The following is a 15,195-nucleotide window of genomic DNA, read 5'->3' on the forward strand; positions in this document are numbered from 1 at the left end:
GCTGCCACTCTGTAGTTCTCATAGTAACTCATGCACAAGCTTTTGCATGGACATGTTTTTATTTCACCTGGATACATGCCTAGGGGTGGACATGCTGGGCCCTACAGTCACAACACTGAACCTTTCCAGGAATGTAAAGTGGTTGCACCATTCTACATTTCCAGCAGCAATGTATGAGGGCTCTAATCTTAGATCCTCACCAACACTATTTATTGTCCTTGTGGAAAGGTGTCCTAAGCTGGCTGAAGGGAAGCATTACAGATCATCTGGTCCTGCTCTGTGACGAGGATGAAGGAAACTCAATAAAGGAGGGCTGACAACCTCCCAGAGTTCATAAATGGCACAGCCAGGATCAGAGCCTGGCTTTCAGTGTCCCTAAGGATATTTTATTCTTTTGAGTTTGATTGTTCTCGCTTGTATTATTCTAGGTGCATGTTGACCAACTATGACCTTAGGAAATACTTCTTCTCTTTGATCCACATTTCTTGTAGATTACTTAGGCTGGAGAAAGACAGAAGTGACCTATGAAGTGCCTTCCAGGGTCTGAGGAATGAGGACAGCAGGAGGAGGTGACATGCAAGCTCCTCACCATCTCACTGGGATGACAGTACGCAGGAGGGATGCGGTCAGCTCAGAGAAAAAGCTGTCAGGCAGGAATACTGGGACATCTGATATGGGACATCTCCGGTCAGGGAGACAGCATCTGATTTAAGGAAAGGAACCAGAAGGCATAGTGTGGTGTCAGCCCAATCCCCACCTAGAGGCAGGAGAAAGAGTTTCAGCCACGCTTTGGCCCGGCCACTGGAGGCCAGTTTTTTTGCCATCCCTGGCTCCTTCTTCCAGCTCCCTCTGTTCCAGATGATAGAGGAGAGCCTGTTAGCAGGCCTGTAGGTGTGAACTCTGCCTCACTGTGAGTTCTCATGGAAAGCGATGGAAGAGAAGCAATGGACTGGAGCAAAGCCACCAGCATTTTCTCTTGTCTGACCCGGGATGTCAGCCAGGAGTCCTTTGCTTGCTTGCGTGCTTGTGGGTGCTCTGTAGTCATATTACTCACCACCCAAGGCTTCCAAAAGGATAGCTGAGCAGGCACTCCAGGACGGGAAGTCAGCCCCAACTGCAGTGAACACCCCTGCACCCCGTCTCGGACAGCACATGTTACTTAATAATCCGGGTGTTAAAGCATTTTCAAAAACTCTCCCCTAAATAACAGTTTTCTCTGTCTGCCCTGTCTTGAGCAGCTCCTGTTGGCCTGATTCCAAGTTTGCTCCACATCTTGCATGTGGTTAGGGGCCCGTTCCAAGAAGTCACCCTTTACATGGGGATAGATTCTTGGACAAGACAGGGCAATTTTTCAATCTGGCAGCTTGTTGCCTGGAATTCTGAAAAGCACAGAGCTTTCAGCATGAGGAAGGTAGTGGTTCTAGGACCTTTGGGGCTGAGCCAGCCAAGTGTCTTAATGATAGGAACCAAGGGTCAAAGGAAACACCTTGAGCTGAGACTCTCAGTGTGTACAAGTTATTTGCAGACGGGCAGAACTTTTCTATCACCTTGGATTTCCATCCTCAGTTCTTGCTGGGAACTGTGAAAGGCTCTGTTGACCCTGTTGAGATAACCATCCCTTCTGGGGAAGGAAACAGAAGGATTGGGGGTTTATTTGGTAAGCTTCCGGGACTGCTCTGCTGTAGGAACTTCACTTATAAGCCTGAGCCTCATCCTAGCTTTTCCCCCACTTAGCATCACCTATTACCTTTGCTAAGAAGTCGAGAAGCTAATGGGACATGGTCTCTGATCTTTAGAAACTCATCTGTTCCTTTCAGGGACATTTGTGAAGAGCTTACTTTGTGCAAGGAACCCTGTAGATGCAATGATAGATGAGAAACCCTCATTTACATAAACCCATCATTCCAAAATCTGTATGGAAAGTACTAGGCTAGAAGTCCGTACCAGAGCTAAGAAAATACTGAGCAGGGCAGGACATCCGGCATACCCAAGAAATCTTTAGAGGAGGACAATGCCCAGGTTTTCTCTGCACTCAGACACATGATCTCCAACCTCAAAACTGAAGCTTTTCCTCCTTGATTTCATTTTAGTTTATTCAAGGAATGCTGGGTTTTAGTTAGATCATACTTTTTTTTTTTTTTTAAGATTTTATTTATTTCTTTGACAGAGATCACAAGTAGGCAGAGAGGCAGGCAGAGAGAGAGAGGAAGAAGCAGGCTCCCTGCCGTGCAGGGAGCCTAATGCAGGACTCAATACCAGGACCCTGAGATCATGACCTGAGCTGAAGGCAGAGGCTGAACCCACTAAGCCACCCAGGTGCCCCTAGATCATACTTTTTAAATCTTATTTTTTTTTTAAGATTTTTATTTATTTATTTATTTGGCAGAGAGAGAGATCACAAGTAGGCAGAGAGACAGGCAGAGAGAGATGGAGAAGCATGCTCCCTGCTGAGCAGAGAGCCCGATGCAGGACCCGATCCCAGGACTCTGGGATCATGACCTGCGCCGAAGGCAGAGGCTTTAACCCACTGAGCCACCCAGGTGCCCCTTAAATCTTTTTTAAAAAAAGATTTTATTTATTTGAGAGATAGCACAAGATGGGGGGGGGGTAGGGAGAGGCAGTGGGAGAGGGAGAAGCAGACTTCCCAATGAGCAGGAATCCTGATGCAGGGCTCGATCTCAGGAACCTGGGATCATGACCTGAGCTGAAGGCAGACACTTAACCGACTGAGCCACCCAGGCACCCCTACATCATACTTAAAAAAACAAAACAAAACAAGATGTCACAAAAACAGACACATAGATCAACAGAACAGAATAGAAAACCCAGAAATGAATCCACAATTATATGGTCAATTTATCTTAACAAAGCAAGAAAGAATATCCAAATGGGAAAAAAGACTATCTTGTCAACTATGTTGGGAAAACTGGACAGCTACATGCAAAAGAATGAAACTTGACCACTGTCTTACACCACACACAAAAATAAACTTGAAATGGATTAAAGACCTAAGTTTGAGACATGAAACCATAAAAGCCCTTGAAGAAAGCACAGGCAGTAATTTCTCAGATATTGGCTGTAGCAACTTTTTTCTAGAAAGGTCTCCTGAGGCCAGGGAAACAAAAGCAAAAATAAACTACTGGGGCTACAGCAAAATAAGAAGCTTCTGTCACAGCCAAGGAAACATCAACAAAGCTAAAAAGCAACCTATGGAATGGGAGAAGATATTTGTAAAGGACATATCCGATAAAGGGTCAGTATCCAAAATACATAAAGAAATTACCAAACTCAATGCCCCAAAATGAATAATCCATTTAAAAATGGGCAGAAAACATGGATAGACACTTCTCCAAAGAAGACATCCAGGTGGCCAACAGACACATGAAAAGACGCTCAACATCATTCATTATCAGGGAAATGCAAGTCAAAACTACATTGAGAGATCACCTCACACCTGTCAGAACGGCTAAAATCAACAGTACAAGAAACAACAGGTGTTGGCAGGGATGTGGTCAAAGGGGAGCTCTCTTGCACTGTTGGTGGGAACACAAACTGGTGCATCAACTGTGGGGAACAGTATGGAGGTTCCTCAAAAAGTTAAAAATAGGGGTGTCTGGGGGGCTCAGTCAGTTAAGCGTCTACCTTTGGATTAGATCATGATCTCCGGGTCCTGGGATTGAGCCCCGGATCCGGCTTTCTGCTCTCAGTAGGGAGTCTGCTATTCTCTCTCTCTCCCCACCTCTGGCCCTCCCCATTGCTTGTTCTCTCTCTCAAATAAACAAATAAAATCTTTAAAAAAAGAAAAGAAGTTAAAAATAGAACTACTCTATGATCCAGCAAATCACACTACTAGGTATTTACCCAAAGAACACAAAAACACTAATTCAAAGGGATACATGTACCCCGATGGTTATAGCAGCGCTATTTCCAACAGCCAAATTATGGAAACAGCCCAAGCATCTATCGATTAATGAATGGATAAAGATGTGGGGGTGTGTGTGTATGTACGGAATATATATATGGAATAGATAAACTATATATATATACCCACGTATGTACACACACATATGTGTACACAGTGGAATATTATTTAGCCATCAAAAAGAGTGAAATCTTGTGATTTGCAACAACGTGGATGGAGCTAGAGAGTATAATGCTACGTGAAGTAAATCAGAGAAAGACAAATACCATATGATTTCACTAGTATGTGGAATGTAAAAAACAAAACAAATGAACACAGGGAGAAAAAAAAGAGAGGGCGGGTAAACCAAGAAACAGACCCTTAGCTATCAAGAATGAGCTGTGTGGAGGAGGTGTGGCACGGGTGCAACAGGTGATGGCATGAAGGAGGGCACGTGTTGTATGACGTGCTGAGTCAGTACACAGTACGCCTGACATAATATCACCCTGTATGTTAACTAACTGGAACTTGTTTGTTTTTTGTTTTAATTGAATGGAATTTAAATAAAAACTTAAAAAAAAATAGGAGCACCTGGGTGGCTCAGTCGGTTCGGCATCTGCCTTTAGCTCAGGTCTTGATCCCAGGGTCCTGGGACTGAGCCCTGCATCGGTTTCCTTGCTCAGCGGGAGCCTGTTTCTCCCTCTCTCTCCCCTCTGCTCATGCTCTCTCTCGCTCACACTCTTTCTCTCAAATAAATAAAACCTTAAAAAAAATTAAAAAATCAAGATAGATGTATGAACATGAATATCACTACTGCCACTGAAAGTATTCCCTACTCCATTATTTCATTCTCCAAAGGAAGCCATGTACTTTGTATGAATATAGAGATGCTAAATTCTACATAGAAATTAGTGCACAGTTCTCCTCTTTGGAAGACGTAGTATGCTTTTTTGTAACATGCAAAACAAAACTGAGGCAATCCACTTTGGTCCCTCCACGTGTGCCTTTTTGCTTCGGCTGCCGATTAAGCTCAGAGTTAAATTTAATGCTCAAATACACTTTGGGGGATTTTTTTTTTTATTATACAGTCCTATATAAAAAATGATGTATGTATAAAGATGTTCAATGTGACAGTTTTTAATGGCTAAAGATTAGAAACAAGTTAAATGTCCATCAATAGCTGCTGGTTAAGTAAATTATATTGCATCCAATGGTGAAACAATTTTCATCCAGTAAAGGAATAAGGCAACTTTGTGTGTACTCTCCAGAAGTATTAAGTGGGAAAAAAAAACAATGCATGGAATATTTGTGTGTGTGTGTGTCCTGTTTAAGTGTGCATAGGATAATACATAGAATATTAGACTACTGCTGGAAGAGTATCTAAGAAACTGTTTACAATGGTGGCTTTTGGTGAGGTGAACCGGGCCACTGGGGGACAGGGTAGAAGGAAGGCTATCTTTTTACTATATGCTGTTTCCTGCCTTTCAAATTTGGTACCATGAGTATGTTTTTACCTATTCAGAAAATTACAGAACTGTTAAAAGTTTTTAAAATAAATTCAATGCCCATTTGTTGGAAACATTTTATTGAAGATTTGTGGAGTAATTAGCTCTCTCTTTAATTAGCTTTCCCTTTCTCAAAAATCAGATTAATTTCAATTCCTTTGAGAAGTCTGTTTCCCCTGAAAGTATAGGCCAATTTTTTTCCATATTCATTCTTCAGGATAGAAAGGTCCACAGCTTTCATTAGATTATTAAAGGTAACTCTGATGGAGTCAAGCAGAGAAAGATAATTATAGGGTTTCACTTCTATGTGGAACATAAGGAATAGCATAGAGGATATTAGGAGAAGGAAGGGAAAAATGAAGGCGGGGAGGAAATCAGAGCGGGAGACAAACCATGAGAGACTGTGGACTCTAGGAAACAAACTGAGGGTTTCAGAGGGGAAGGGGGTGGGGGATGGGAGTCCCAGTGGGTATTAAGGAGGGCATGTATTGCAATGAGCACTGGGTGTTGTACGCAAACAATGAATCATAGAACACTACGTCAAAAACTAATATACTGTATGGTGACTAACATAACATTAAAAAAAAAAAACAGTGCTTTGTTTCTTCTTCTCCTTTTTTTGCGGTGACAGGGAGGGGGAGGCAGAGGGGATCAGGAGAAAGGTTAACAACTTTACATGGTCCCAAAGAAGAGCAATAGCAGTAAAGCTTCTGGTTCTTTTTTCTACAGATCACAATTCAGAACAGTACGAAAGGTATTTATTTGTGCCGGATGGTTTCTTACCAGTTTTTACCTATTTGCAGCTGTTCTATTATATATATCCTTTATTGGAAGCTATTTCAAACTCTTTTGAGATGGAGACTGGGTCTAAAGTATAAATAAACAGAAGCAGATATTAAAATTAAAAACAAGAACTAAGAGAGATGAGGATGACTGTCTGTACCATGAGAGCTTGACCCTGGAAGGAGGCAACTCTGCTTGATTCCAAAGGCAGAGAGAGTCCTGGGGCACCTGGGTGGCCCAGTGGGATAAGTGTCTGCCTCCCGCTCAGGTCATGATCCTAGGGTCTTGGGATCGAGCCCTTCATCAGGCTCCCTGCTCAGCAGAGTCTGCTTCTCCCTCTCCCTCTACTCCTCTCTCCACTCATGTGCATACTCTCTCTTTCTCAAATAAATAAATACAGTCTTAAAAAAAAAAAAAAACCAACCAAACAAAAAACAAAGGCAGAGTGCTGATGCCCACTGTGTCCATGAGATGGAAACTGAGTGCCACCGGACTGAGTGATGAGAGGCCAATATCTAACTTCTTCCTGGGAACCCTCGGCTCTGGGTAAACCTTCTGGCCAAAGGAAAGGTGACTGTTTATCTTCTGGTGCTGGGAAGGCCTCTTTGGCTGCAGGAGTCCCAACATATTTCTGTCCACATCTGATCTCAGTGGAGGCAAAGAAACATTTCTGAATATGTGTTCTTTGGCTAAGCTAATACGCCCACATACTATCTCCCAAGATATTTACATAGGTGACTGACTCCTCTAAGCTGCACAACCCTATATTCTGCTGAATATTTTATGCCAAAGCAGCTTGTTTTCTGTGCCTCTCTACCTGCTGGCAGATGTGTTTTCAGTTTTAAGTGGACAGAGTCTGTGGGAAGGTTCTAGGAAAGTCCCCAAACATGGTAGGCAGATGTGTCTTCAACCACAGAAGTTCCTTAACATTGACTGCCAGTAGGAATGCTCAAGTTAGAGATTTTGGCAAATAAAGCCAATGACAATTATTAATATTTAATATGTTCAGGTGCTATAATCACTCCATTTTTATTGTGCTTTCTCTCTCTGACCTTTTCCTTTACCTTTCTAAAGTCTCCCATCTAACAACTAGACGTGATCTCAGAGCCCTTCAAGTCAGATACTACTGTTTTCCACTGGAAGACATGGGGGCATAGTGTTCAGCTTCAAATTACATGGATATTTAGTGGCAGAACTTGATTTCAGTGCTTATTATACCAACTGAGTCTGCAAAAAGTGTAGAATGTGCTGATGTTGTACATGCAGGGTGGGCATCAGGGTTGTAAAGGAACACAAAGGAATGAGATCAGCCTCTATCAGCCATGAATAATGGATTAGCTACTGTGAGCCCGCGTGCCTGTGTTTTAATACCAGAGGGAAAACAGAACATGTTTTCTCTAAAATAGTAATAATTCTTTCAAGAAACCTTTACTGTATGAAGGATACAAAGGTAGCCATAGGGGATAGATACAAAGATGAATAGGAGATGCTTCTTGCCCTATTTAATAAAGTAATACTGTATAGCTTTGATTTTTCAAGTGAGAAAGTATGTAGGAGGAGAATATGAAATTGCATAGGATGGAAATGCATTTAGGGAAGAGAAAGAAAGAAAGTCACCAAAGAAAAATATTCTAATACTTCGTAACAATGAACTGATTCCCCTTTAAAGGGAATTTGATACATATTGTGAGATAATCCAAATTAGATACATTTTAAGTATGGTTCTTTTGAAAGCAGATTATCCAAACTAGATACTTTTTAAGTATGGTTCTTTTGATTCTGACTATACAAGCTATTTATTACAGAATTCTCGGTCTAGGAAAATGATACAGTGAGGCTAAAGCTGATGTTCATGACCTTGAGAATCTGAATACAGACAAGAGACAGAACAGAGGAATGGGGTGAGGGTGGGGGGTAGAGACTTTAAGTTTTTTCTGCAGCCTGACACTTTCAGATTTTTTTTAAAAAGCTTTTATTTATTTGTCAGAGAGAGAGAGAGAGAGAGAGGGAGAGCGCACAAGCAGGGGGAGGCTGGCAAAGGGAGAAAAAGGGTCCCCGCTGAGCAGGGAGCCATGCGGAACTCTACCCCAGGACCCTGGGATCATGACCTAAGCCACAGGCAGATGCCTAACAGACTGAGTCACCCAGGTGGTTCCTCTCTCAGATTCTAGGTCCCTGAATATTCTGCATGGTTGATGAGGGTTCCCATTTTATAGGTGTAAGATATACCATCTTTACATGACTATGTACTGTTTCTTTGTAAACATACTGTGAAATTATTAGAATTATTTACTTTCAAAGGAGAAAAAAGGACAAATGAAACCTCGTTGATTGTCTAATCCACCGCTTCTATTTTATAAGCAAAGCTTAGCCTCAATGAGCAGAACTGACCTACTCCAAACTCCACAGTTTCTGGGAAAATCCAGGCTTCCTGAGACTTCGCTGGGCACCGAGTGTGTGTTTGGAAGAGCACAAATTCTCTCTCGTAAGTGGGAAATGACATTGGGAGAGAGCGACCAACGGGAGGGCAAGAACTCCCGCCACCTCAGCCTCTGCTCTCAGGCTGTTCATCCTCTTGGAAAAAGCTGAGCGGGCCGTTTCTAGGGGTGAGGACACTGACCGGAAATGTAGTTGCCCAGCTTAAAGCCTGTGGTGAGGAAGATTTGAGGAGCTGCTGTGACCAAGGTCTGCACACAAGTGAGGCTTTTGTAGATGAAAAGATTCTCACCCCAGAAGACGAAATGCCCGAAAGAAAGATGAGACTCCGAGCCAAAAGACTCAGGATTGTTCTACCGAGGTTCCCTTCCCTGCCTTTTCTACAGGGCATGTGTATCGTTTAAGAACGGTCTGTCCCGCCTGATAGCGTGCCTGTGAAAACGAGCCTGCCTATTTGTTTACTGTGAGGTCCACAAACCTGCCATGTGGCAGACACTCAGTATCTGTTGAATAAAGGAAAGAAGGAGAACTGAATAAAAACCACTGTGTTGTGCTGCCTGGGTGGCTCAGTGGGTTAAAGCCTGTGCCTTCAGCTCAGGTCATGATCTCCTCCGGGTCTTGGGATCGAGCCCCGCATTGGGCTCTCTGCTTAGGGGGGAGCCTGCTTCCTCCTCTCTCTCTCTGCCTACTTGTGATCTCTGTTTGTCAAATAAATAAACAAAATCTTAAAAAAAAAAAAAAAAGCACTGTATTTTGCCCTCAGAAGGTGTCCAATATTTGCTTTCAAGCTATCAGCACCTTTTCCTGGGACTAAGGCCTTTTCTTTCCATGGCCAGAGGCTGAAGTTCAGAGCTTTTCCATTTTATCAAATTGATTTCAGAATTATGATCTCTCAACATAAGAGATGTGGTTGGAACTGCACATGGAACTGAAGCAAACCGCAGTCTGTATCCTGTCTTGCTTGCCTGAAGCCCCAAAGGGCCCGTATGAGCCCCTGGAAACTACCAGCCTTATTGTTCATCCCAATCGACGCTGCACACAGACTGCATCCTCTCACCCAGGAAGCTTTGTGGGAGTCCTTCCCGGGAACTACGGAACGGCCAGTAATTTTGAAACCACTGATACATCTTTGTATGTGGCAACAAGACAGCTTAGACACGGTTGCCCATCTCTAGCTCACACCTTGATCTTGTTTTAAGACCGTTAAAATTGGCTATGTGCCTTCCAGGTGATCGGACAGGTCAGAGAAGCAGTTTGTGGCTTCCCCAACAGACTTGCAGTTGGCTTTTCCTCTTTGGAGTTCTGACTTGAGAGTTTGCCCTTTATACACAGGGTTGTGAAGCCAAACCCTGCCCATCTGACAGGACAGACTCTCAGGTGCTAGCCGGACAAGAGGACAGAGGAGGGGATGGCACAAAGGCAGAGTCTGCAGACATCAGCAAGGGCCTTGTTGGGGGCTCTGGGCAGCAAGAAGACTGCCCAGATCAACGATCAGAGGCAAATCTCACCTGTTTTGTACATGGGGGAGGACAGAGAGGGAGCAGAGGGGAGAAGAACGCGCTTTATCTTTCTTTAAGGGAACTCGGAAGCGCCCAGACGGTGGCGAACAGCTCCCTCCCCGGCAGTTCCCGCTCACCTCTGCAGGGGCCGGTGTCCCAGCTCCTCCGAGGTCCCGGTCCACAGCCCACGCTCGCCTCCCCTTCTACCCGGCCCCTACCTAGGCGGCTGCTGTCACTGCGCGGCTCCCCACCCTCGCGGCTCCTCGGTGGCTCGGGGAGGCCAGTCACAGTGATCGAGTTACGGAGCAGCCGACTGGCTCGGGCCAGGCACGTGATGAGAGAAAAAGTTTGGGTCTGCGTAGACTGGAGACAAAAAAACAGCCCTTCTGGCCAAAGGACATCTCCTTAAAGCCTAGAGGAAATGCACACTTAAGCAGGAGCTTGAAGGAGCGCCTTTGGCCAAACTTCGAGCTTTTTAAAATCTTCTTCTTAAAAACGTCCTTCATCTTCCTCAGCTTAAGAAAATGTTGCTGTCTCAAGGAGGCAGGTGCATTAAAAGATGTGGCTATCAAAAATAAATAAGTAAATAAAATAAATTTTAAAAATTGGAGCACCTGGAGCCTGAAATTATAGATCTCTGAATCCTGAGTTCAAGCCCCACCTAGGGCAAAGAGATTACTTTTAAATAAATAAATAAATAAGTAAAGTGGACAAAGATTAAATAAATAAGCAAATAAAGAATAAAAGATCTGGGCAAGGAGATTAATTTAAAATAGAAAGAAAGGAGGCATCTGGGTGGCTCAGTGGGTTAAGGCCTCTGCCTTCCGCTCAGGTCATGATCCCAGGGTCCTAGGATTGAGGCCCACATCAGGCTCTCTGCTTAGTGGGGAGCCTGCTTCCTCCTCTCTCTCTCTCTCTGCCTACTTGTGATCTCTGTCTGTCAAATAAAATCTTTAAAAGAAATAAAATAAAATAGAAACAACAACAACAGCAAAAAAGATAGATTCAGGTATCAGATACTGTCATGGGCAGTCCAAGTAGATAAAAAGGTTACATGGACCAGAGAATCTCATTTTCTCTTTTTTTATTACTTCTGTTGCTGCTGAGGGCAGGCAAAGGAGGAAAGATGCATCAACTATATTAGTGAATCTAGGTGCAGGGAAGGTACACCTGTGGAGGTTAAGTGGGCTTGTTAACTGAAACAGGTAACGTTAGGATAGAGGATCCGTAACATGAAATGGTAAACACCTTTGAAAAAGAGCTGAGTTTTATTTGTAATTTTCTAAATATTATTTTTGGAGAGGTATTATGTGCAGCTGATATAAAATACAAAAAGATAAAAGAGTATATAGTAAAAAGTCTTTTTTCACTCTTCCCCAGTCCCCTAATTCTCCTGAGACACCCCTACCTTGAGCAGTGTTTGTATACCCAGCTTGTCAGTGTAAACACAAGCATGCATATCTCCCCAGCTTCCTTAGAAACAGCACACCATATATGCTTCTTCTGCTCCTTCCTATTTTCACTTAGCACACAAACATGGAAATTGTTCCCGGTAGTTCCTTTCAGAGCTACCACATTCTTTTTAATGACTGCATGCTGTCCCATTACCTAGATGTGTCATTATCTGGCAAAAAAAGGATCATGTATTAGTTTCCTTTCCTCACCTAATTCCTGGCACAACGCAAGGGCTCAGGTAACATGCAATGCCTGATCCCAAATTAATTACATTTTGTACAACTTGCTTATGTTTTCTTTCCTCTCTCCTTTTGGAGGTAACAGTATTTTTTTTTTCAATATTCCAGATATTTATATAATGTATATATTCCCCCAAGGCCAAGCCTGTCTCCTGCACTGCTCAAACCTTGCTACCTGATCCAGTGCCCGTTTTAATCTAGTTCCTTTCATATAACATTATTCCCCACTACTTCCTATTTTCTAATGTTCTGCACATCACTGTCACGCGCAAACATTTACCGATCACTTACTATGTGCAAAAAAATTTTTTTTCTACTTTCTGTTATCCCTACCTCTGTGTCACTGCTCATAGACTTTCCATCCAGATTTTCCTTCCTGTTCCTGTCCACTAATCTACCTTTGGTTCTTTTCTTTCTAAAGTTTTTTTTAGCTAATGTGATCAATGCTTCCCTAGAGTAGCAGGCACTTTTTTTCTATAATCATTTCAAGTGGGAGCTTTATGTATTTCCATGACATAACTCTGGCACATGGTAGGTCCTCAGCAGGGCCTGCATAAATGAGATGTTCTCTCTGGTCCTCCTGGGTTTTCTCTCCATCCTATCTTTGAGGAATTGCTGGGCTTTCTTGTTATCTCCAGGTTGCCTAAAACATCCTCCTCCTGGGTGCTCTCCTTTAAAGGAAGTGCTCTTGAGGAGAGGTCCAGAGATCCTGGAAGAAAGTGGGTCTGGGTTCAAACCACCACCCACCAACTATATGATCTTGGTTTCTCTCTGAGTCTGTCCTTCTTTGACCCCTCAGTAGTTTCCCCTATCTTCCCTCAATCCAATTATTCTGTCACTTTACCTCATTAGTTTCTCTCATCATAGCTTTCACCAGTTCTCATCATCCTTTTATTTCCTACTTGAATGCTTGTTTACTTGTTTTACTGTCAGTCCCTGGCACCAAATATTAAGCTTTATGAGGTTAGGAGCCTCATCTGCTTCTAGAGCATTCTCCAGCATCAACGAAGGACACAGCACATCGCAAATGGACCATAACTATTGCCCACTGGATGAACACCTAATCTCATACTGGACTGGGAAATCAGAGGACTCAAATCTCGGTCCTGTCTCTGGGTGCTGGGTGACTTAAGTTACTTTCTGTTAAATTGGGGGAATATATTAGTTAGAACATCTTTATGGACCCTCATAGATTTGGATATTTAAAGGTTAGGGTTAATTTTGTTATGTTAGTAGACTCTGAGGGGGAAAGAAAATCCAGGAAAAAATAAAATGAGATATGAATAAAATAGGTTTGATGTCCATATCCAGAGAAGAAAGAACTCTGATATCATCAAAAAACAGAGGTTTTTTTTTTTCAGGTTGAAATAAAAAAATTGAAACAATACTCAAATGCTTAGTCAAGAAACATGACATTTGCTTTATATTTAGGGGAAGTCTGATGATCTTGATGATTTCCAAGAGTCAGAAGAAGGGTTTTCTATTATGTAAACAAAGCAAGGACAACACACCTCAAAAGCAGGAAGTTAACTCCATCTGTACCAAGGAAAAAAAACTAGCTGGAGGCATTCTTTATTTGAATTTAAAGGTAAATGTATTATCTGATAAAAGGCATTATACAAAGTGTCAGACCTTGGCTAAATGTGGTTTGTGTTGGTGGCTTTTTTTTTTAAAATTTTATTTATTTATTTTTTATTTGACAGAGAGATCACAAGCAGGCAGAGAGGCAGGCAGAGAGAGAAGAGGAAGCAGGCTCCCCAAGAGAGCAGAGAGCCCGATGCGGGGCTCGATCCCAGGACCCCGAGATCATGACCTGAGCCGAAGGCAGCGGCCCAACCCACTGAGCCACCCAGGCGCCCCGTGTTGGTGGCTTTTAACAATGGAATCAATTGACAGACATCTAGGTATTATCAGCACTCTAATTGGTAAAATTGTTTCTGAGACTTGAGCTCAGAGGGTGAATATATTGGAACGAAACCTGGAGGCATTTACCTTCTTTTCCATTTTCATACTGTACTCTTACAATAAAGTAAGCTAGAAAAAAAATGTTAAACTCATAAGGAGAAAATGCATTTGTAGTACTGTGCCATATGGTAAAAATCCATGTATAAGTTTTGGGGGGGTCAAAAGTTATACCCTAACCCCTGCATTGTTCAAGGGTCAACTATATTTTTAAAATTTTAGGGCACCTAGGTGGCTCAGTGGGTTAAGCCTCTACCTTTGGTTCAGGTCATGATCTCAGGGTCCTGAGATCAAGCCCCGCATTGGGCTCTCCACTCAGTGGGGAGACTGCTTTCCGCCTCTCTCTGCCTGCCTCTCTGCCTACTTGTGATCTCTGTCAAATAAATGAAAAATCTTAAAAATAAAACAAAATTTTATCTTCCTACACATACTTTAAGAAATGCATCCCATTAGATTTGGTATTTAGATTTCAGAATAACAGAAAGGCTTGTCTGGCCAAGGATTTCCCCCTGTCTGCTTCTTAAGGAGAACCATTTCACAACCAGTGTTTCAGTTCATTTAGCCTTTCTACTCTCCTAGCTGAGAAGATTTGTTCAAGACTTTTTATAGTTTGTAGACCAAAAACAATAGGTTATTTTTCTCCCCAAACAGTAAATTATATTACCGGATATTTTCTTCTCCAACTACCCTCTCATTTGTTTGGGGCCTCCCTCCCTTTGAGAAATAGTGATTTATACAATTGTTCTAATTTTGCAGTAGCGTTAAGTACAGCATGAACCCCAACTGTTTCCAACAAACACTCCAATGCCTCCTGAAGTACAAGCCATCTGTGTGTTTTTCATTTCTCTTCAATAACCTGAGAAATGAACACCCAGTTCTGGGTAGAGGGCAGTGGGGGGTGGGGGTGGGGGGTGGGTTTGGGGACATGGAGATGCTGTGTTTCCTGTTTGACTGTTTCCATGCACACCAGTCCCAGTGCTGCAGGAAGAAACAAAAGTCCAAGAAAGGATTGTGGAGGCTGCTCTTCATGTGACTAGCTCCCCATAGGGCTGCCCTCTTTAGAATCTAATTACAAGCGGATGAAAGGACACTAGAAACCCACGAGATGGGTGGGGTGTGGGAGTGTTTTGTCTGCTTTCTTCATGCCTGTATTGCTCAATGGACTGATTGTTGAGCCTGCACCAAAGCTAATAAACAACGAGGATCTTCGGGATAGCAACAGAGACAGGCCAGAAACAATTGTTTATTGAGTAGACTGACATGCTCAGTGCGGTGTGATTTTTCCATTTATTAATACAGCAACAACCTTATGAGATAGTTACATCCCTGTGTTACAGATAAGCAGACTCGATGCGGGAGCTGAAGGCTGGCTGAGGACAAAGCTAAGGCTGATACCTCCCCTACAACCCGACTTG

General features: G+C 42.9%; 1 protein-coding gene across 2 annotated transcripts in view; it reads right to left on the bottom strand.

Annotated features, from left to right (window-relative positions):
* FAXDC2 (fatty acid hydroxylase domain containing 2) overlaps window positions 1–10,470 on the bottom strand; it is a 33,436-nt gene extending 22,966 nt beyond the window's left edge. Inside the window, exons 1-2 of one of the 2 annotated variants that reach the window (XM_047731633.1) lie at window positions 10,262–10,470; window positions 590–703 (exon numbers count right to left, since the gene is read on the bottom strand). In XM_047731633.1, the coding sequence (XP_047587589.1) occupies window positions 590–592 (3 nt within the window). In that variant the 5' untranslated portion in view covers window positions 593–703; window positions 10,262–10,470. The remainder of the gene's footprint in view (window positions 1–589; window positions 704–10,261) is intronic. The other variant, XM_047731631.1, reaches the window with a different exon arrangement.
* Window positions 10,471–15,195: the final 4,725 nt, after the last annotated feature.

Source organism: Lutra lutra, chromosome 5 (genome assembly GCF_902655055.1).
Source record: "Lutra lutra chromosome 5, mLutLut1.2, whole genome shotgun sequence".
Lineage (NCBI taxonomy): Eukaryota > Metazoa > Chordata > Mammalia > Carnivora > Mustelidae > Lutra > Lutra lutra.